Source organism: Haliaeetus albicilla, chromosome 9, assembly GCF_947461875.1.
Source record: "Haliaeetus albicilla chromosome 9, bHalAlb1.1, whole genome shotgun sequence".
In the NCBI taxonomy this organism is placed as follows: domain Eukaryota; kingdom Metazoa; phylum Chordata; class Aves; order Accipitriformes; family Accipitridae; genus Haliaeetus; species Haliaeetus albicilla.
The window spans coordinates 928,744-952,217 of NC_091491.1; the positions used below are offsets into that span (position 1 = coordinate 928,744).

The 23,474-nt window shown below is 37.2% G+C and overlaps 1 protein-coding gene across 2 annotated transcripts in view; it reads right to left on the reverse strand.

Moving 5' to 3' along the window:
- Positions 1-985: 985 nt before the first annotated feature.
- Positions 986-23,474, reverse strand: part of PAFAH1B1 (platelet activating factor acetylhydrolase 1b regulatory subunit 1) — a 37,833-nt gene continuing 15,344 nt past the window's right edge. For both annotated transcript variants that reach the window (XM_069790816.1, XM_069790817.1), the window contains exons 2-11: positions 21,006-21,216; positions 18,517-18,601; positions 15,172-15,246; positions 13,934-14,140; positions 11,777-11,945; positions 9,477-9,579; positions 8,474-8,702; positions 6,917-7,018; positions 6,111-6,267; positions 986-4,797 (exon numbers count right to left, since the gene is read on the reverse strand). In XM_069790816.1, the coding sequence (XP_069646917.1) occupies positions 4,724-4,797; positions 6,111-6,267; positions 6,917-7,018; positions 8,474-8,702; positions 9,477-9,579; positions 11,777-11,945; positions 13,934-14,140; positions 15,172-15,246; positions 18,517-18,601; positions 21,006-21,037 (1,233 nt within the window). In that variant the 5' untranslated portion in view covers positions 21,038-21,216 and the 3' untranslated portion in view covers positions 986-4,723. The remainder of the gene's footprint in view (positions 4,798-6,110; positions 6,268-6,916; positions 7,019-8,473; positions 8,703-9,476; positions 9,580-11,776; positions 11,946-13,933; positions 14,141-15,171; positions 15,247-18,516; positions 18,602-21,005; positions 21,217-23,474) is intronic.

Sequence of the window (23,474 nt, forward strand, 5' to 3'; positions counted from 1 at the left end):
TAAGGCCAGATCACAGGAAAAAAACCCAACCCAAAACCCAAACTACACACCACCTGAAAGACACCAATATGAAAACAGAGCTTCAAGAACCATTCAGTGCCTCAGCTTTCCAGGTATGCACCTCCACCTGCACAGGACTTTTCTGTTGCCTTAGAAAGCAGACGGATTACTCCCACGCTGAATCACTCGGGAGGATTCACCGCAGAGCCCAACCTTCAGCACCAGCAGCTCCAACAAACAGTGCAAGATGGTTCTTATTAGGTCTGCCGTAAAGGTTCAAGGTAAGGAAAAACCAAAAACAAGCCACAACAAAACCCGGGAAAACGCAGCACCAGGACAGGTCCAGTAAGGGAGGGGGGGCTCCCCTCACGCACCCCATCACAGAACAAACAACAGTCACTTGGCCTCCCCGCGGGGCAGAAAGGCTCCTGTGCTGCACCCCCATAACCACGCCGACTGCAGCAGCGCGAGACTCGGGGGGGTCGCTACCCAACGCCTGAAATAAAGCCAAAGACGCCGCTTCACCGAAACTCCCTCCATCGGCTCCCGCTCCAGGCGCGCTGTCTGCGGGCCGAGGGTTGCTGCAGCACCCGCACGGCGGAGGCTTCAGCAAGACCCGGCGCAGCGAGACAGCAAAGCCTGCGAGCCATCGGCACCACCGCTCTCTTCGGCAAGAGGCAACACATCTACGTTCCGCACGGCACCGGAGACGACGCTCTCCCAGACCACGTATGAACCAGCTTAAGAAACACGCACAAATGTTTTTATAAAATCTCACTTCACCAAACTAACCAATAAAACCTCTGACGATTCTACCTGGAACCAACTGCCTTAAAAATGCTTCACATTACCTCAGGCAAGCACGATTTAAATTCAAATTAGATAAAAGAAAAAGCAGGTGTGGAGCAAAATCTGAAGGGTGAAACACCAATAGCTTTTTTCAAAATAGTTTTAATTCTTGCATCCAAGGAAACAAAAACACATCTAGTTTTATATGCATTTAATAGTTTACCAATTGGTACAATAAGATTTTTTTAATATGCAGAAAACATGAATAAATTTTGTTTTACACAGTCTGAGAGCAACAAATCTTACTGTAAAACACAGAGCAGTATTATATACATTCCTTTACTGATTTTTTTTTTTTTTTAAATTGTGTCAATAGCTTCAGTTAACTCCTACAGTCTGGGAACTGTTTTCTCCAATTGCAACCTCTAACATAGTTCTTATGAAAAAATTCAACGTTTGCCTTCATGTCAATGTCAGGATCAACTTCTAAAACTTGAAGATTTTGCTAACTTATCTTCAGAATGAACTTGGGGAAGCCTGAGGGATAGGTAGGACAAGAAAGCAGCTACTTACATGACACAGTGGAAAGATAAAAAGGCCAGTTAAATCCAGTTGTGACTTGTAAATCCAACTCAACCTTTCCCCGCTCCTAACATGTTTATCCTTACCATTTTATGCACACATTCTTGCTAGAAGATTCTTGGGTTTGACTTTTTTAAATACACTGGACTTTATGTACAGCTGGACAGCAAATAACTCATTCTAAGTGCATTCTTCCTTCACTCAACTCAGTATTTTTTTTTAATATTCAAATCATTAAAAGGATTATCAAGCCACCACTGTCTACAAAAACAAAGTATAATCTTTTTCTTTTAAATAGCTTTCACACAAGTCAAAAGCTATTTAAGAGTGGTATTATCAGGCAGTTCACATAAAAACAGGAGGAGGCAAACAGGAGAAGCAGGGTACTGACAGTATAAGTAGACTGGGCTTGGTGAGTCTATAGCCAAAGCTTTCAAAATACTACAGTGCTCCACAGCCCTTGGACAACTTGCTAGCAACTAGATTTTTTTTTTCTTTTTAATTAGTGCCCCGGGCACATCATTGGTCACACCATACACAAAAGCAGGACGGTTTTTTTTAATCTTCTAAAGTGCAAGATGCTATAAAACATCAACTTCCAGATTATGTCTAAACCACAATGAATGTTGCACTTTTTAGAATGCATCTAAGACTTCCTGGGCACATTACATTAGTGTGGCACTGGAATGTCTGTCTGGTTTTAAGCCAAAAAGTCTGTATTGTCTATTTGGTAACACGGTCTACATATAGTTACTTTTAAGCAATGCCAATTTTAGTAAGGAAAGTGACAAAGCAGCAGTGAACCTCTTAAACCCTCTAATAAATTTGTTTTGTAATCCAAACCAGTAACCTCATTTTTGTACTTATTATCACAGGAAAGGCACAGGATTAGCTGACAGAAAACATTGCAAACAGTGGAAAAAGTTCAACACAGTGTAGTATCATGGAGCGACACTGCAGGAAACCCTCACAAACCCAACTCCTGTGTTGTGGCTTTCACTTTTTCGTCTAAACAGGGCTTTAACTTTTGATCCATTCAGGACCATCCCTGAGATTATTAACTGCTTATTAAAGGAGAAGGTTGCAAATTGCATTGCAGAAGTACTTAGGAGAATGTTTCACACAAGCAATTAAATGCTGCTTACATGACTTCAGTTAGTTGTTTGTCCTTGTAAATAGTTGTACGCTAAAGGGAAAAAATGCAGTAGACAACTTCCACTTAATAGGTACCTTTAATTTCTCATTCATGTTTATGAATTATGTACATGAGTGTGGTTTACTTTATACTTAAATAAAGTTTATAGGACCTATCAGGAATTAAACAGATGTGTTACTTTACAGTTGCAGATGCACTAAGGAATTTTAAGATGCACTACTTGTGTATCTGGAATTCTCAAATAGGACAAAAAGCAGCAAATTTTTCCAGTCCAAGCAGCTAACAAACAAAAAAATACTTTATTTGTGCATGCTTAACTGCAGAAACACACACTGAAAATTACATAAACCACTGGATTTAAGAGATTAGCCTGAATCTTAAACTGGCTCCAAAAAACCCCCACATCAGAACTCCATCTCCTCCACCCCTTCCCAGAGGCAAGTCTACACCAGGATCCAATGCTGAAATCCATCTCCTCCACACAGAAGAATGGATCCTTCTATGGGTGACTGTAGGAAATTAACCACCATACCCCTCACCATTTTAGTGCGTACACCCTCCAGCCGACCCTATGTTGGTCAAGGATTCTTATTTTTAAAAGGGACAGTTTTAAAAGCCATGTATTAAACAAAACAAATAAAATAAAGCACAAATTCACCTGTTAAAACATCAGACTGGTACTTCATTACATTGTAAATTTCAAAGTGGGTTTTTAAAAAGACCTGGTTAGTTTGATAAGTATTGTAATTCTTAGTTATCTACAATGGAATTTGTCACAAAAATGATTAAAATATTCATTTCTAATACTTCCATTCACTTCAGATCAAAATATGTAACGTTAGGGATATGCAGATTAAAAACTGTATACACCAAACAACATAAATACTAATAACCAAGCTGGGCTAGTTTTGCTGATAGGATTTGGTTTTGTTTTTAAATGTTTACTTGATAGCATCATTCCCACAGATGGACTTTGCTTTGTTGATGGTGTTTTGTTTTCCTTTTAGAAGCCCGTATCAATCTGTATTTGCCATTTTAATCTGATTCTCAAGGTATTTAGTGCTTTCTTTAAAGCATTTAAATACTGTATCCCAAGGTATTTTTCAATATGCAAACCACAGTACATTTTTATTCAAGCCACATTGTCTTGTCAAGGTAAGTATAACCTCATTTTCAAAAGGGTTTCCAAGGAGGCACTAAAGAAACCAAGAAACCTTTGTATACCCCAACCTCCTGCAAGTGAGTAAGAGGGAAGTGTACTTTGATACTGTTGTGTAATAGGAATTGCACATCTCTAACAAACATTGAAAGCAAACAGCAAGTTGTACCATGGCAGTCATTTGGGAGATTAAGCTCTATTGGAAATTAGATCACTAAATTCTAGTGGGATGGACAACTCCTCCTGGAAGTTCATCTAGCATTAAAAAAAAAAAAAAAAAAAAACCAAAAAAACCAAAACAAAACCATTTAAACTTAGTTTAACAGCACAGCTTAACCATTGAATGACCAAATAAAAAATAAATACATTTATCACATCAGCTGCTACTAAGATTTGTTGTCTTATTTCAGGTTTACAGTTAATTATATAAATATACCAACCCTTGTGTGATAGGAGGCCAAAACAAGTGTATTCTGTTGATTTGGCAAATGTTTCATGACAAATATTCCAGAGTTTAATTAATTTCCATTAATTACATATAAGGTTCAGAAGATTCTGAATTGCAGCCTTATTATCTAGTATTCTTAGAGAAGATTTATTAAGCACACTTAAGTGATGTTACATAGATACACATTTCTGAAAGAGCCCTACAAAACTTTTCCCAAATGAGGTCACCAATTCAGGCACCAACAGACAGCAGAAAGAAAAACAGGTATAATTATCTGACATAGAACGACACTGTCAACTATTCAGTTAAGTGCCCTATTTCAATTATCCAACTTCTGCCTTCTTAGGTCTGATGTGACCAATGCCAGCCCATGTTCTTAAACCTATGGTACTTCTAGACAACGTATGTAAATTTACAGTATACAATTTGGATTCACCATGCATGAATACTTTGTGTGTAACATTTAATAAGCTCAATCTACATCCAGAATAATTTACATGAAAGGACAATATTTATTTAAACAGAGCTCAATGGGTAACCATGGTATCTGAGTGCATCCAGAGGAAAAAGGGGTCAAATGTGAATTCAATCAACGGCACTCCCACACTTTTACTGTTTGATCTACACTTCCAGTAACCACATACGGTGCCGTCTTGTGGAAATCTGCAAGGAAAGAAAAGCTTATGTTAAGAACAAATCCTAAACTTCAGTATTTTCCACTCTCACCGAATGTCATTACTTTTTCAAAAAAATTATACCAGCTCAAAGACTGTATTGCAAAGCTCATCATGCCTATAGTTCTGAAGGCAAATTCTCTCATGCTACAATTTTGTAAAGCATGAAAATCTACTTTCAGTTCAGTTATAAAGGAGCTTCCATGGAAAAGAATTCAAGATAAAGTTATAACAGAGAAGAGTCCAAAACATCTCAAATGATAAAACCCTTGAATACTACCAGAAAACAGAACTTCATGTATTTACATAAGAGGTTTCAAGAATCAGAAGTCAAGAAACTTGGCTTTTTCTTTTTGCTGTAGACAATACAGGCTGTGAGCTAGTATTTATTAAAAAAAAAAAGTACTGTTTCTCAGGAGATCCCAAAATATTTCATAGATACAAATCAGTTTTGGACTGGGTCAGCAGACAGTACTGGGAAGTTTAACCAAGAGGAATCAAAAAGCCTCATTGTGTAGAAAGGGCTCAGCAAAGCAATCTGTAAACTGAAGCAGCCAATTCCAAGGCTAGCCAATCCATGCTAATAGTTTAATGTTCTTCAACTCATAACTTTTATTTTCCCGTTTCTAATCAGCTGTCTTCAACAATCTAAGAGGAAAGTGAAGTCAGAAATCCTGCATTTTGATTAGACCTGCAAGTTTGATTAGGAAACCTTACTAGCTAATTTCCAGGTTCACTGCTAACCTAACTTACACAGCTTTACTGAAGGAGCTATAAACTGCCAGAGGAATAGAGAGAGCAAAAAACCCCAAACAATAGAGAGGACTCCAGAGTAAAGCTAGCTTTGTTGATTAGGGAGCATTTTGTTTCATTTTTGCCAGGGCAGCGGGGAACTATTATCTACCAAGATCTGGTAATACCAACCAGGAATGCCCAGGAATTCAAAGCATATTTTTTTTCTGACCATTTTGCCTTACATTTCCCCCCCCTTTTTTTTTTTTTGCTGGGCAAGCATTTGCAATACAGCACTCCCCAAATGCCTACACACTCAGCGGTGAAAGCTTCCAGAACACCCAGGCAGTTAACGCCTTTATCCAATGTGCAACACTAGCAACAGAAGTGGAGAAATCCAGCACACTCGAAATTCATATCTGTCCTTGTTTGATTAAAATACACATAGCACAAAACTTCTCTAGAATCCAAAACAGTAATGTCTAGCTTGGTGCTCAACTTCAGCTGGTGACGATGTAGAAACTACCTCTGGCTCAGTACTTGCAATAAGCACTGTAGGACAATACATACCCAAAGAGGTAACAAAGTGTTCGTGCGCATTGAGGGTTTTCATGCATCGTTTGTTCTTGAAGTCCCAGACACGTAGAGTCTTGTCATCAGCACAGCTCAAAATAAATTTTCCCCCAGAATGGAACAGAACGCCACGTACCCAGTTATCATGGCCCACCTTGTGCATAAGGAGAGATCAGTAAGCAGGTGCATGTTTTAAGGCTAAGCATTCTACAATTGATGCTATGGTAGAGTGACTCCTTGCCCTGTTCCTGCAAGGATAGCCTTTAGCTTTCTAAAACCTATTAGAACTCAAAAATTTATCTTCAGTTTCTATTATTACATCTATATCAGCACTACCAACAATGTGAGTTCCTGTCCTTGAAGTCAAACAAACAGAAGTCCTCATGTGATCTGCACTGATTCTGCTCCCCACCCCCAGCACCAACATCCAGTCCAGCCTGAATACAGGCTGGAAAACAGTAGTCCATGGCCTGCGGGAAGACCCACACATTGAAAGAACATGACATTTTACAGAAGACTAAATTCAGATGATTATCAGCATTTCTATAGACAAACCAAGCTACTCATCACAACACCACCACCACAGTATTCCTGCATTTATAGTATGTATTTTGAGATTCTTAGTATTCCTTAGCAACAACAAGATCTGAAATATAGAAGCCAATAAAACTGTATTTCCAGTGTTTGTCGTATTTCAATAACTGTCTTCTCTTGAAAACATAAACATGTAAGATAATTAATCCCATTAAGAATGGTTTTACATATGCAGCTATGACCACCAGAAAAAACACCAATGAACTTACAAGTGTCATAAGGCACATGCCAGTGCTAATGTCCCACATCTTAATGGTTTTGTCTCTGGATCCAGACAGCAGAAAAGGCCCAGGCTTGCCACTCTTCTTAGTCTACAGAAAATTATATTTTAAGTTATGGCATGTATAGGGCATGGGGGGAAAGAGGAGGGAGGAAGCAGATCGCTTCTGAGTGCTATTTCTTAGTAGCAAAATTAGATCATATGACAGCTTACATCTAATAAACACACAAAGCTGAGAGTCACAGGTATTTTGTTATTAACACGAGAAGTAAACAAAAAAATAGAAGGAATTAAACAATCTGTTAAAAGAAATGGTTGTATGTCCTGCTGATGCACAAAGCCAAATAATACTTTGAATCCACACTTGCCTACTGCAAGAGATCCTCTTTTAATAGTAGACACAGTTCAAGTAGAGTCAGACATCTCAGGACAAAAGAGTATGAAGTTCAGACATACCTTTGTGTTCTCATTCTTCATAAAAAGTAATGAAGCAAGTTTAAGAATTTTTGAGAAGTTCCTACTCTGAACTTGTTTCTATTTGTAATCATGCAAAGTATGAAAGAAAGACTTAGTTCTCAGAACTTGAAATGTTTCAACTATGAAGTTAACATTAACTTGCTTCTCATTCAAAGCTAAGTACTGTAATGTGATGTACATAGTTGATCAGACCAGCAGAGGGCAGGGGAGACACCACTTCAGATAATTACCACTGCAAGAGGAATTGAACCTTTGGAATTTAATTACTTTTAATTAAAAGATTTTAAGGATCTTTTAAGGATGCAAGTAAAATTTGACTGAAATAATCTGTAAAATCCACCACTAGACAAGTCCCTGTCTTCAGTGTATCTACTTTTCCCCTTGGGTATTTCTGTCCTTTTTGAAGAAGAGGACAAGGCAGAAATGCTTAGGGTTAACTAGAAATCAAGAGTTAATTTCTAGTTCATTTCTTCTACACCTTGTTATCCTTAGAAGGAAACTTTTGCTGACCTTTAGTAAGCGTTTTCTGAAGATTTAGCAACAGAGAAGATGTATCTGTGATCACACAAATAGGGATTTATTTTTGTTATAACTTTGTACACTAGGGCATGGCGGTCAAAGCTTAATTCCAGTTCAATACACCCAGGGCAGCTTCATTTCTGCATTCCTGACTTACTACCTCCCCAACAACTTTCAATTGCTTAGCATCCTTATAATCTTCATGTTATGCCAGATAAACTACCTTCCACATTTCTTTGCTGAAATATGTGAAAGTGGTCCCACTCTCAACCTTCTCAGAAATAGAGCATCTCTCCAAAGTTCGCTTTCATTAGTGCAAAGGTAGGGTCCTACTGTTAAAAAACACAAAAGCATGGATCCTATGAAGCCAAGATGGGGGATTAACAGAACACCAGGTATACTCAGCAAAAAATACTCATACACCTGCTACATCTGCCAAGCACTCTGAGAACAAAGCTTAGTTGTTCCAGTTACTATCCAGTAAGATCTATATAAAGCATAGTCAAAAATCTTACAGTATGTGCTTATTTAATAGCATTGGAGACATTACCTCTGATCCCGTAGCTTCTGATATGGTGGAGTACGAGCTCTCAGGAGCCCAGGAAATGCATTCTACCACGTGCTCATGTTCTCGGAGCTCAGCTTTGCATTCCTTTGTTGCTACCACCCAAACACGCACTGTCTGGTCATTAGAACAACTGGCAATTAAGGTGCCATCCTGGTTAGGCCGCACCATGCGCACCCATTCTCTGTGACCCGTGAAAGTCTTCACGCAGTAACTATTCAGAAAAGATAAATACAGTATGACTCAATTAACATTGCAATAAAACGACTACACATGCCTTTGAAATTTAAGGATGCTTGACCTGCTCTTAGAAGATAAAATATTTTAGCATGCACGTGTTCATCCTGGATGATGGCGTACAAGGCCATAAAACAGTTCATGGAAAGGAATTTGACAGGAGAAAGAAGTGACAGCTAAGAACTGGCAAATCTTTGTTAAGGTAGAAAGCAGGAAGCTTGGGGGAAAAAAAAATGAAGTTGACATGACAGCTTGCATTAAATAGGTGTTTTAAGAACAAATAGAGATCTACAGGTCATTCAGATAGCCTCCACCTAAAACTTTTAGCATTGATGAATGAAACAATAAGACAAAACCACTCCCAAAACCAGTAACACCCCCCCCCCCCCCCCCCAAAAAAACCAAACCCAAACCAAAAGCAAAGGAGACACCTTGATCTGTGTCAAGAAAGGTAACAGATTGTGGTTAACCACTGAATTTATATTCCTACCTGGTCCTGAGTTACAGTGTTCTAGCCTCATAGCACCCAGAAAGATAAAGCCAGTTTTAATTAGTCGGTACTAAAACCTAAACCCCTGTGCTTAATGATTTAAGGCAGAATCCTTAAGTGAATTACTCTAAAGGGCACTATGTCATACCTCAATTCAAATAATGTTTACTGACATTCCAGATTTATGTGTCCCATTTCCTATAAATAGTGGCTTATGGTTGTTTTGTTTAGGGGCTGATGTTTAGCCAGAGGTGCACTTACCCTGTTTGGACTTCCCACATTTTGATAGTTTTATCCCTTGAGGCAGAAACTATATGATCTCCATTGGGCATGATGGCTACTGAAGAAACATTATGATCATGACCTAAAAACAAAATAAAACCTTTATTAAGTGGTACTGTAATAGTTTTTACAGAGCACACAGGACTTGCTATTCATTTGTCTTGGACAAGCAGCTACAGCAGTAGCGCATGTTTTACGGAACAGTCCAGACACTGAGCATCCTTTAAAATTGTTTCAAAAATTTCTTTAAGATGTTTTAAAAATCAGACACTCACCACTGCAAGCAACACGTCTACACAGTTACAAAAGCTGGTAGTTTAGAAGAGAGAGCTGCTACAGTGACTGTCTTTAAAATTATCAGTTAGGTCCACTTACAGTATGCTGATGCACTATGCTGATCTTTAAAAAGGAAAACAGGTCTTCAGTGAGAGGCATGCCAAACCTCACTGCAGAAGCTTAATGCTGAAAGACTGAATGATTCCAGATATCTGATATTAGGTTTTATTAAAACACTGTACTGCATTGATTCAAGAACCAAGTAAGAACCAACTGTGTATACATGACAGCAACTTCTATTACTGTTGAGAGACCTGAGAGGAAGACGATCAATGCTGAGTCAGGAAAAACCATCCAGATCATTTCCTTAACACAGACTCCTTATGACCTTGTGTATGTGATTTCAGCTCTTGACTTTACTCATCCCACAAGCAATGGGACATAAATATAAAGGGAGATAACACACTCTGTAAAGACTATTCATTTCCAGTATTACAAAAAAATTAGAACTTAAACTTCCCAAAGTGGCAAACATAGAATTAACCATTTTGAAATCTTAGTATTACCCAGAACAAGCTATTGGGTAGGGGTTTTTTGACAAGTCCACTGTAGAAGCTTGACTATAACGGTTTCATACAATTCATGCACTTGTCTTACTTTAAGCTCTGCAATTGCCCCTACTTAAATTGTTGGGATTAGAAATGAATCTTCTGAGATCAGCAGTTTAGAGTATATATAATTTCTCAACAGATTAGAGGCATTAAACAGCTTGCTTCCTTTCATCTGGAGATCTGAAGTTCTTTTTTTCCAAAAAGTTGTAGCCCGTAAGTTCACCAAGTTGCTTTTTTTCTTGTACTGGCAGCCACATTGCATCTTGCAAGCCACGTACCTAGGATGTACAATTTCACAAATTTCACCTCCATTTTTTCCACTAAGAACTTAGAGCCCTTGGTGAACTCCTACTAAAAAGCAATCACACCAGTGATCAAGTATCTGAAGCATTAGAGAATACTAATTTCAGTGCAAGTATGGTACTTTACAACTCCTCACTGAAAAGAATATTTATTCGTTTTTACTTGAAATTGATTTGAAGAGATGTAACTGGCAACACATGTGAAGCTAGCTCACCCATGCTCATGTTACAACATCCAGTTCATAAAATACGGCATGTGTGTTCATATAGAAATCTTTAAAGGCCAAAAAACCTCCCCTGTAGCACTACTTTATTTTCTTGCTACCAGCCAGATGCAGCATCTGTTCTTCCTCTACAACAGCATTCTGTAGTGTTTAAAGAACTGTAAGCACAGAAGTCAACACCTTTCTGTTTTCTTTGGTATATATGTTTGTGTGTTTATTTTCGTCTCAAACATTCTCTATTCCTACTCACCACTTCTATAAGAAGTTATTAAAAGCAACAGAAACAGCAGTATAAAAATGCTTTTACATCGAGACTATAAAATAAATAGTTGCTGTCAATATTAGAATCTTATAGTTGTGGTTGGTTTACTTTCCTATTTCTTCCTATGGCTTCTGAGCCTAATGCAAAGGGCATGTTCATTTGAAATCAGACAAATATGAAAGCAGAAGACTGCACAGTATGTACAGAACACATTTCACACTAACTGCTTCCTTCCTGAAGCAGTACATCAGGGAAATAGAGAGGTGAAGAAGGTATTTTTTACCAATTTGAAGGCACAGTTTTATTGTCTAGTAAGCATTTAATTTTTAGCACTAAACACCTCTAACTGCCATGTCATTTCAATATCATTATGGGGTGCTTCCCACAGCATCATGCATAGCAGATTTGAGGTGCTATTCCATTCCATAGGCACTAAACATATACCTAATTTACAGAGCACTGAAAGCATCAAAATATCCCCCCTCTTTCTTTTGGACAATACTCTGGTTTATAACCCCTTTCCACATCAGCAGTTTTCCTGGATTTAAAAAAAAAAAATCTCTTCACTTTACAGACTGCTAAAACAATTCCCTTTATATCTTACCATGCATAGTTCTGATGCATTCAAAGCCCTGGAAATCCCATAGCTTAATGGTCATATCAGCAGAACAGGAGGCCAATAGTTTGCCAGTGTGGTCAAAGGAAATATCTTGCACAGAGTCTGTATGCCCCTTAAGGGTTCGTTCAAAGTCTCCCGTCTCATAATCCCACACCTGACAAGTGAACAGAAAATCCGTTAACAGCAACCTATTACTCTTTGTATTCTCCAGCCTTACATTTGCACTCTGCAGGCCAGTCTGGCACCTTATTCAATAATTAATTGAGCAAGAGACAAAGAAAGACAGCCCTAAAAAGCCTAACAGTATAGAAGAATAAGCATTATTTTTAGATGATTTTGTTACTTATAAATTAACTGAATTCATGCATCTTGAAAACTGTTTTTCAGCTAACAAAGCATTATAAGCACAGCAGGAAAATAAGTTCCATTGTATTTAAAGTCTTAACACCCAATATCCTTAAAAATAAAAGAAGATCAATTTAGAAAACATTGGACAGAACAAATCCACTTTGTACAGACTGTTTTTCTCCATCCCTTTCTATGCTAGTACCCTAACTCCAGCAATACAGCCCGTTTTCAGTTGGTGGAGAAAGCATCACCTTTAACAATCCTCCCCCAGCCCCTTTCCCAAGCTCTACTGTGGCTTCAGAATTTACTTGCTGCTTCAGAACCAAATACCAAATATTCTGCATTCTAAAGAGCAATATTGAGAATGCATTGGTTTAGGGATGATAATCCAAACCACTCTGAAGAGTTTGACATGCACACATTAGTAGATTACAGAATTTGTCAGAGATTAAATAAACATTTGCAGTTAATAACTGCAAGATAGCATGAAGTCCCCATTCTCACCTCCTAATTAAGTCAGTCTTCTATCACCTAACAGCAAACAAAAGCCTTTGAAACAAAACAGGCTCCAACAGATTTTATTGTGTCTGTCTCAAGCACAAAAAATTAGACATTTAATTTTAAATTATATCCTAAAAAAACCCAAACAAAAAAACCCCACCACCAAAAAACACCCAACAACAAAAAGAATCCATCATCCTGATAGATTGCAATTATTGGGAATGCAACAGTCAAATTAAGCTACACAGCTTGACTTCAAAAATAAGGAAATTCATCCAGTGTATCCATAAGAGGGAGCAAAACCAAAGCTAATTAGGGTCCTCTATAACATGTAACAAACACAGAGCTGTCATGGTTTCAGCTGGCCCTATCTGCTTTAAGAAAAAACACCAGTCCTCTATGTTCAAGTCTGCTGCAGAAACAAGAACAGGTTAAAGCTTTTAATGAACTAGGTCTAGCTGACACTTTTTATTTTAATCTTCTCCAACAGGTAGCCACTATTAGAACAATTTGCATTTTTAAGCACATTGCTTAATATGCTACTCAACATTTTTCAGAGCAGCACCTTTTCCAAACAGTTTTCAAACTAGTGTGGAAGAGAACAGTGACAAGTATCCTTTATTGGGGTAATTCCCTTAAATTGTGATATTCAAACAACAACAAAATGCACAATCATGTCTTTATTGGATGCTAAAATGAGAAACTACTTGCTCACTACAACAAATCTCTTCATGCCACTGTACATTATTGCAATAAAGGCCTATGAAGACTATTTAAAGTTACTGGAAGTCACAGGGACTTCATGGGACTTTCATGTCCCATTCAGAATAAATGGGAAGAACTAATTTTCAGTTAAGAATACAGCTGCATAACCACTTTAACTCAGCTTTAAAAATAACTTCAGATGACTTGAGGCAACTGTCTTCCTCCTCTTCATCACGTCACTACTCTACACACTATGCCATTCCTTCTCTACTGAGCAGTCAAAATACATTCTCCCCCCACCGATCCTTTATCTATTTCTCCAGTCTCTTAATCCACATTAGCTTAATTATTTCTTCCTTAAGTCAAAGGATAGTAAAATACTCCTGAAGATATTAACTGGACCAGCATAAAACTAGCATTTGTAGATTACCCAGGACATCATACTTGAAAGATCTGTCCCTACTGAAGCTAAAGCAGAATCTGAAAAAATTTTCCATCAGTACAACACACGTCCAGCTTGAAGTACTGATGTTACATATTACACATCCTCTGACTTGCTTAATTTAATTTTCTGTAGCAAACACATACCTTTATTGTGGCATCCTCTGAAGCAGAGACCATAACACTGAAAACTGGATGGAAAATCACTCGGGTGACAGGACTCCTATGTCCACTCAATGCATACTTCTCTGGAGGACGAGGAATCCACTCTTTAGGGTCTCGTTTCTGACCAAGAGGTCCACCTGATGTAAATTCTTCCTTAGCTTCATTCAGCTTCGATTCTAATTCCATTACCTAAGTTTATGAATTTTAAAGAGACCACTCATTTCTAGTTTTATACAAGATCTAATTCACCTTCACTCATTAATAATCCAAATACCAATTGGCTCCCAAACCCAGAGTAAAGCAGATTGCATGGATCCAAACCAATTACCAACATTCAATAATGTTGGTATTTCTAAAAATCAAACCTAAATTAATCATTTATCCTTTATTCTTTAATAATTTAATCATTAATCATTTATTCTTCTCCAAGTTCCCAAATATTTTGATGGGAAAAAAAAGTTCTACAAAATCACATTCACTCAAATACTGTACAAATATGTTTGAGCTACTATTTTGACAAACTATTGAAGGAGGTTGTGTTAACAAAAAGGAATGCTACTACTGCAATAATTTTTTGTATCCCTGAGATGGCATGCATGTTAACCAACAGCAGAGAAACTGAAGGTGTAATAAAATCTTAGATATATTAACTTTCACAATAGATAGGTCTTTATTGTTAGCACACAGATTTGATTTTTTTTTTTTTTTGCTTTTAATATACTCTAGATCCATTGAAGCATTACTAAAAAGAGTTTTGTACTGTCCACTTGCAGTAGAATCACTTGCGCTAATGCACTGGAGTTAATGGTTTCTTCCCTTTAATGTAATGGCCAAAGACAACTGGCAGCACAGGTTTTTACCTTTCTAAACCAGTCAAGCCTTCTGGAGACAGCTATTCAATCTTTCCACTCACAAACTGCCTTAAGGCACCTCTTTTCCTTTCCAGCTTCAGAAACTGCACATGCAGTCCATAAACTGAAGTCAAGAAATTTTTATGAAGAAACTGAGAGGATGTCTCTGCTAGCAGCAAGAAGACAAAACATTTTCTACAACAGATTTAGCTATTTTCCTGACTCAAGTCCACAAAATTAATCTGAGGCATCATTTTCTAAACCCTGCATTTGTCTGACAAGGAAAATATGTAACATTCTGTTCAGTGATGAATGTTCGCTTTCAGTCATAACCTTCTATACAAGTAAATCCATCAGATCTCTACTTACCTTCTTTTGTAATCTTATAACAGATGTCCATTTTTTTTCCAGAAGACCAGCATACTTCTTATCTAACTCTTCATTCTGAGGAGAAGCATTTCAATAAATTAATAAATTCTAGTTCTAAAGCCTGCAGAAGTGTTTCAAAGGCAACATAAACAGCTCGTTTTAATAAAAATCTCTTGACCACAAAAGGGGGATTCAAGAAAGACTACAATCAGTTTTACTAGTTAAACAATTTTAATAGCTAATTTTTAATAGCTACAATTTACATACACAGAAAACATTTTGAAATATATTTTTTTAATTAAAAATACTGCAGCAGTACAGATTAATGATGCTGGATTCTGCAAATAAAATCCCCAAACTAGGGCTGAACTGTTATCTGTGCTGTTTTCTATCTTCATTACTTGAAAGCTTTTTAAGTGTTCTGCATATCTGAGAATGTTGTGTCACATTTTGTTACAGGATTCCCCCCATCCCTCTGCCCAAATAACTCTTACAAAAAACAACAGCAGACAGCACGCACTGACTGCAAGGACCAAGACATATAGAACTGGTACTTAGTTTCTCAGACATAGCCTCCTTTTTCATATCTACCAAGTAGAGCATTAGGAACTAACAAACTCCTATCTTCAGAGTTAAGAGTGTGCTAGCACTATTACTTGTTAGCACAATGCACCTTTTCTCTCATGAAAGCACACTGAAAGTGGCAGCCAGCTGTCAGAGTAGTGTTACATATACTCCATCTCACTTGAAAACCAGTTAGCACAAACTAACTCTGATTTTTTTTTTTAAACTTGGTTATAGTTAATGTCAAATTACCACCATAATACTGCATTATTTTGTGCCACCTTGTCAAAGACAAGCTTTAAGTCCACTCTCCCTGCATCTCCAGTAACTGAAGCAGAAAGTAGACTACTACACCTGCCCTACTGAACACCACCTCATATACTGGAGAAATCAACACTGATTTTGCAACTCTAATGAAACTTTAATGAAGAATAATTTTCTTCTGCTAAATATTTTTCTCCTTTGGGCTCTAAGGAATAGCTGAGGAGCAACAATGAACAGCTGATGTTATTGTAAAAGCCAGAGGATTACTCTCCTTTTTTTTTGCCTCCCACCTATTAAACACAAGAAAGAGGAAGAAAAGCAACACAGAAAAACAAACAACGTCAGAGGCACAGAAGAGTAATTAAATGCTGCAAACTTTCTTTCTATGTACAAAATTACAATCTCATACTAGAATAATACTAAATTAAATGGAGAATAACAAAGGCATGGGGAAAATAACAATACCATGGCTTACTCCATAAAAGCTCTGAGGACTGGCTACCTCAGAGACCAGATGTTAACCTACTACTTCAGGGGCATTTGTAAAAGCTGGAGCTATCTGCAGGAATTATCAATACAAAAAAAAGAAATCCCTCTTTGTACAGCTACACTTGAACCCTTCCAATTTACTGAAATAATTCCTGCCTTTAACTTTTTTTTTTTTCATTTTAGTATAGCCCCATCCAATTCAGATTTTCTTGCAAGAAAGTCATGTGGAACTTCTAGCAACTGCATTTTCTATTTCCCTCAGGACCATGTAGCCTATTTAGATTGCCTTTTCAACCTTTGGGAAGAGAAGACTTAATTAGGTTGATAGATAAGGCAGATAAGGGAATGGTATTAGGATTTTCAATTACAAGTATGGTATTCAAATTTGTCATTTCTACTTATTTATTAGATACTGGAAGCAGATTGGAGAATTAAGTCAAACTTCATCCAAGCATTTTGGAAAAAGAATGATGCAAGATTTATAACAGAGAAAAGGCAAGGATTTATCAGAAGTCAGCACACAAGTTTACCACTCAATCCAGCTGTATCCAGAGAAACTTAAATTCAGATGAAATGCACACCTCATATGCTAATAAGTGGCAAGTTTAAAAATTATACCAAGAATCATCTGTTACAAAGGCAAATTAACAGAATTAAGTTGTAAGAAATTACTTAAGTCACTAGCCTCCATACAGTCTAACAAAATAGAGTTGCTTACCAGAGCTGATCAACTTATATTAACTATTTAGGCTTGCCCTCCTACTATACGGTTAACCAACTGGTGTGCAACAGTTTCAGGCAATGATTTAACTACTGACCCAATTCCAATCACAAAATAAGACTTCCACCATTTGCTCTGTATGATAAAGCAGAGGACAAAAGCAATTCTGTTTTGTCTTCCTGTTTCTTAAACATTACCACGTGAAGTCAGCCTCCAGAGCTGCACAGTCTTACATCATTTCAAGTCTGGTTACAAGAGAAGAGTCTTCAGTTTTCTAATTTTGGATTGCAGAAAGTTTATGCTTTTATGCAGAATTCCATGATAAGAATAAGCACAGTTAAGGAAATGAGTTACAGGGAGGGGAGGAGGAGACGGACACAACAGCAGGAAACAAATGTGTTAAATTAAACACATTCTTCTGAATATTAAGCACAGGTTGGAAAGGACCTCTTGAGATCATTAAGTCCAAACTCCCTGCTCAAAGCAAGGTCAGCTGGAGCAGACTGCCTAGGACTGAGTCCACTGAGGTTTTGAATATCTCTAGGGACAGAGACTCCACAACCTCTCTGGGCAACTTATTCCAGTGTTCAGCCACTCTCACAGTACAAAAAAAAAAGTTTTATATTATGTTCAGATAGAGTTTCCTGTGTTTCAATTTCTGCCCACTGGCTCTTGTCCTGTCACTAGCAGCACTTAGAAGAGTCTAGCTCTGTCATCTCACACCCTCTGATCAGATATTTATAAACAACGATTAGATCCTCCTAAGCCTCTTCTTCTCCAGGCTAAACAGTGCCAGCTCGCTCAGCCTGTCCCCATATGAGATGCTCTAGTCCTATATGGAGTTGCTGGAGTGAGTCCAGTGAAAGGCCATATCTTTTTTTTTTTAATACCATCTTCTATCACCTTTCTTATACATTCACGTTGCCTTTTGTTAGCTTTGTTTTCTAGCACCTTTCATCTTGAAGTATCTAGGCCCTCCTAGGACCCTTAAAAGGCCATTACCGGAAAAACTCAGCATTGTATAGATGAGTGGTAACTAGACAAAAAAAAAATTAAAAAATTAAAAATAGGCCTAAGTCATTAGTTGAAGACAAAGGTAAGAGTTTTGCTCAGAAATCGCCAAGTCATCCAATGATTTTTTTATTTTATGGCAAGGTAATAAGCTGTATGATTTTATCACCTCCAGTTCTAAAACTACATGAGCTGATAGGTAGATAATAGATATACATATTCAGAATGGATGCAAATGCCATAAAATTACAAACTCTTTACTTAAAATATAGACGAAGAATCTTGTTTGAACTCACCACATCTAACTCAGCTTCCTTTTTAAAAACCGAATATGCCTCTTCATAGCCATTAGAACGAAGGTAATCTGCTATTGCTCGATTTCTAAAAAAACAAAGAACAGTATCTTCAGCCACAACTCTGAATAAGAGTAGAACAATTGGTTTAGACATCTAAGTCTTCAATGCAGTACACCACCTAGGATTATTAGGTTTGTTAGAAGCCCAAGCAAATTTTAGAAATACATTTGGCAAACAGATTTTGCTTCAAAATGTCAATAGCAGGATACACTTTCTATTTTAAGGTTTGGTGAAGAGAGCTTTTTTTTTTTCTTTTAAGTTATCAAACATTGGAGTAGTATGAGTATACTTATCAATCTGTATCGTACATAAAACCCACAGCATATAGAAAAGCGACAACCACATCTACATATTAAAGTTGTTGCTTTATCTTTGAAGGAAAACTATTTTGGGTAGAACAGTTTAGGGCACAGAATTTTACTTCAGTTAAACTTGAATAAAATGCTCAGTTCAAGAGAACAAGTCTTAGCTTTGTTTTTCAGAATGACACAATAACTTCTAGTTAGATTACAGGAAGGGACACTGGCTGTGACCAAAATCTACAGTGCTTAAATTTTACATCATTCTTCAAAATATTCCACACCTTGACACGAGACAATTACCAAATTAATCTGTCTGGAACCTCTCTCTCCAGATAACATGCATTTGTTTTAGAACTACTCATAAAGTTTCAATATTATTCTAAGGCTTCAATAAGCAGTCAGCACCTTCTTTTTAAGAGAACAAGACTAAGGAAACACTGCATTTTCAAAATTTACTTCAAATGGGTATTTTCAAGTTACACAACAAAGAAAGTTTGCATAAGAGAAATAAGCTCATCAGCCTCCAGAAGGAAGCCTAGTTTTGTTTTCTTATTATCACTTACTTCTTGGGAAGGGATCTGTGTGTGTAGACATATACAGGGAGGTGGGGAGAAAATATACACATACTACAATATTTAAGAAAGCTGATACACAGATACTTTAAAAAAAAAATCAGGTCAACTGCACAAGGCATTCAAGAGAAAATGAATACCCTTTGGTAGCTGAAGAAAGAAGCAATAATGACTTTTTATTCTGAAAAGAATTTGCTTTTCACATGAAAATTCTTCCTGTGGCTTCCATCACATTCTTCTTTCCTGCCTTTTACACATATACAATCTCTCCTCAGACATTCAACTCTAAATATAACTCTGCATTCAAGCAGAAATTTCAAATTTCTCCCTGTAAACAACATATGCTAAACCAAAGTACTGCCTCCTCATCAGACCTCTTTAAGTAGATCCTAAGTCTCCGGTCATTTCCCATTTCCATTCGTAACAGTTCACTACTTCCATCTCCCCATTAACACATGTATTCTTTGAAGTTTTTGCCAGGAAAAAACTTCAGAGAATCGGAAAAAAAAAAAAAAAAAATCACAATCCGGAATGTTTAAACCCCAGAGCTTCTCCAACTCTGATGAACAGTTGTAAAAACCAAAATTTGAAGATAGCTTCTACTCTACTTTAAGCAGTAAAACAACTGTATTTAAGTATATGAAACAGAAAAGTAAAATGCATACTATATTTAATACAAAGGGGGTTGAATCATTACTGGAGACATGAAGAAGCTGTATTAAAAAAATAAAGAGCTTACCACAGACAAGAGAGACACCAAGTGCTAAATGATACTTGGTCCATACTTTTAAAAGGAATAAAAAACTCCACAAACTCCATGTAAGTTTACGAAACTGGGTATCATGCAAGACATTGCCATGCTGATTGCTACCCACCACTCGCTCTTTCATGATTTATTACAGAAAAGAAAGCAAACTAAGGCATGGAACTTGACAGCCTATTCCTAGCCTTAAAATCTGGAAAGAATTCTGTATCTTAAATTGAATTAAGGTGGGGTTTTTTTGTGGTTTTTTTTTTTATTCTTTTATTTGTTTGGTTAGGTTTTGGTTTCTTTTCTTTTTCCCCTTTAAATATACCCTCCATTTTAAATACAATTTAAGGAGTCAAAGATTGCAATCACAATGTAGCACATTCTCATCAGAACCTTATCTACATTCAGGAGTGAAATCGCAAAGGTGTCAGAATTTACTCAAGATAAAAGTAGAATTCACAAATCAGTTTGAAGCATATATTGCTATGTGCTTGCTGCTTACTGTAACCCATTCATAACCTTGTGACTGAAGTCAAAACAAAATAGATAATAAATTATAGCAAATTTAAGAATTCATTTTTTATGCCATTAATAACTTTGAAATTGTATTTTCACCATTTCACAATTCTATTATCAAATACCCGTGGTTGTATCAAAAGTAAGAGTACAGAGATCTAAACAACAATACATGGTACTTGATCAGCATGTGAGCAGAAACACTCCGAAAAATCTATTTAGAAGCAAAAGTTAATATTTAAAGTTTAATGAAAATGCAACACAAAATTAAAAATAATGATTCCTTACAGTTCGTCTCGTTGCCTTTGTGACAGCACCATTGTGGCTGCGATGTCAGGTTAACGTGATTCAGCAGTGGTTGCCTCCTCAAGATCTAAAGTCTTAGGAACCCTGGATCCACAATTCAGTCTGCCACAGAGTGGCTTGAATCAAAGTATTTTTCCACACGTGAAATCCAATAGGAAATCCGGAGGCATTCAACACAGAAGATTCAATCCATCTAGAAGGAAGAGAAAGAGACACCATTAATTTCCTTCAAATAAGCATTCAGTCCCTCTGGACTGACATGAAGATTTCTGTACTCGGATTGAGACACCACTCTAGACAGAACAAACTGACTAAAATTTTAAATGCAATTTTATTTTGCTAGTCTGGATTGTGCCCTTATAGCACATCTCCAATCTGGACTGAGTAGCCTGGAGAAACTCATACACTTTCTTTATTCCCCCTCTTCCCACCATTACTCCTTCAAGAAATAGGGAGCTGAAGGAGACATCTTAAGTCACAGCCCAGTTCTAGTTTGCAGGCAACCTCATCACATTTTCTTGTGATGAAAGCAATTTAGGCCCACCATAAACAGCCTACTTTTTGCACTCGCTACTCCTATCAAAAAGCTACCCCCCAAAATCCTCTATTCTTAGGCTAGATTTTTTTATCTTCTGCAGGTTTCTTGCTTCAAACTAAACCCAGCAAGGTTCATTCAGTTAATTTTCAACACAAGCCAGAAATCAGCTAAGGCTCTCGTACATCTTTCAAGCTTTGGGGGAGAATTTAAGGAAAGAAGAGAACATTCCAGAAAGAGACTATGGAAGATGCTATGGCACACTTCAGGCCATAACCAACAGCATCAAGGCACACTCAGTTTGTCACTGTAGCTCATTCATGGCTTTATATCAGGCAGTTCTCTAGGATTTACCCAAACAGCATCTTTAAAGACTACAGCTATAATTCAGCATGTGAACTTTAATGTAATTGTGTAATAATCCACCTGTAGACAAATTACTACTTCTATTTTAGTAACACTATCTGAAGAAGTTCCGAAGAACCATGTTCTAAAAGACAGTACTTGCCTTCTTTTCAGTCATGTAGTAACATGGTTTACCTACAGTTAATCTTTTATCTCACTCATATTTTGGGATACAGAAAATTTTTAAACAGATCTTCAACCTTATCAGAGTAGCACAATTACTATGGTGCAGAGTTACCACAAGCCCGTTACTTCAGCCGGGTTCAGACAGTGACTCGATCACTACACATCTGACGACGCAAGCTAATTCAGAATATAGCTGAAAGTTGACATATTCAAGATAGTGTTCAAGTCAGTCAGAATTTGTGCCTTTCACAAATTACTTATTTTTCCCTCCCACACTATTTAATATCTTCTTATTCAGTAAGATGACCTTCCATATTCTTAGTGTACAATCTACTTCAAGTGGACAGTTTTAATCTTCGTTAAGGCGACATCACCAAAATCATTTTAGCAGCACTGCCTTTTGCTTTCTGTATTGCAGGTACTCTTTTTGTAAGCAACATTATGAAAAATGCTGAAGATAGCAGTTCTTGCATACCTGACAAGAGTCTGTATATAACACTTAATTTACTCAAGCTGTTTAGCAAGTTTGACCAACCAGCTTTTAGCAACGAGATAAACTGAACACGATAATACACAGGAGACAGCAGTTGGGTTTTTTAAACTTTTACCAACCGCTTCAGGAAACACATGTCCCACTGCCTCTCCCCTACTGTTTCTCCACTACATGTACAGGTACACAAGGTTCACTATAAAAGTTGGATAATTTCGGTAAGGGGCCTGTTGTAAACAAAGGCCTTTCTTATACGAAAAAATTAAAGAAAATACTAAGCTCGTATCATTAACGTCTACTTATCCATCACAGGGGATCAGGAGCTTGTTTCTAAACCTATCTAGGCTCTGCTGTCTGCTTCAAAATAAGCTTAAGTTGCAAGTTGCTTGTATTTCACTCTGCTGGTGGATTTTCCATGTCAAATGCTGTATACTGCAAGCCATTTAGGACAGGAGCACTCTAAACAGGCAAGACATTATTTAATTAGTTTGACCTCTTCCCTAATAGCAATTTCAGAAACAATTCAGTTGAAAACTGATAGCACAGGCTGCATCCTTTCAGAGAACAGAAACAAACATTTCACTTATTCTTGTCCCATACCTCACTTCCTGACAGGTAAAGAGACAACCGGTTTTCGATAGACGCATCTCATTCACTACACAGTAGGAGTACCGCATAAAAATTAATGGAAACTTAGTTAATATAAAAACCCCAACAATTTATTGAAATGATCAGAAGAAGTGCCCTCTAGAGGGCAATGCTGTGATAAATTTAAGTATTGAAAAATAGAGGCTTATAATGGCTGAATCTCTGCACTTCAGTATGAACATAGCAACGCTTTCAGTAGCGATAAACATTGTGGAGAAGAACAAAATAAGGCATTTCTTTATACACA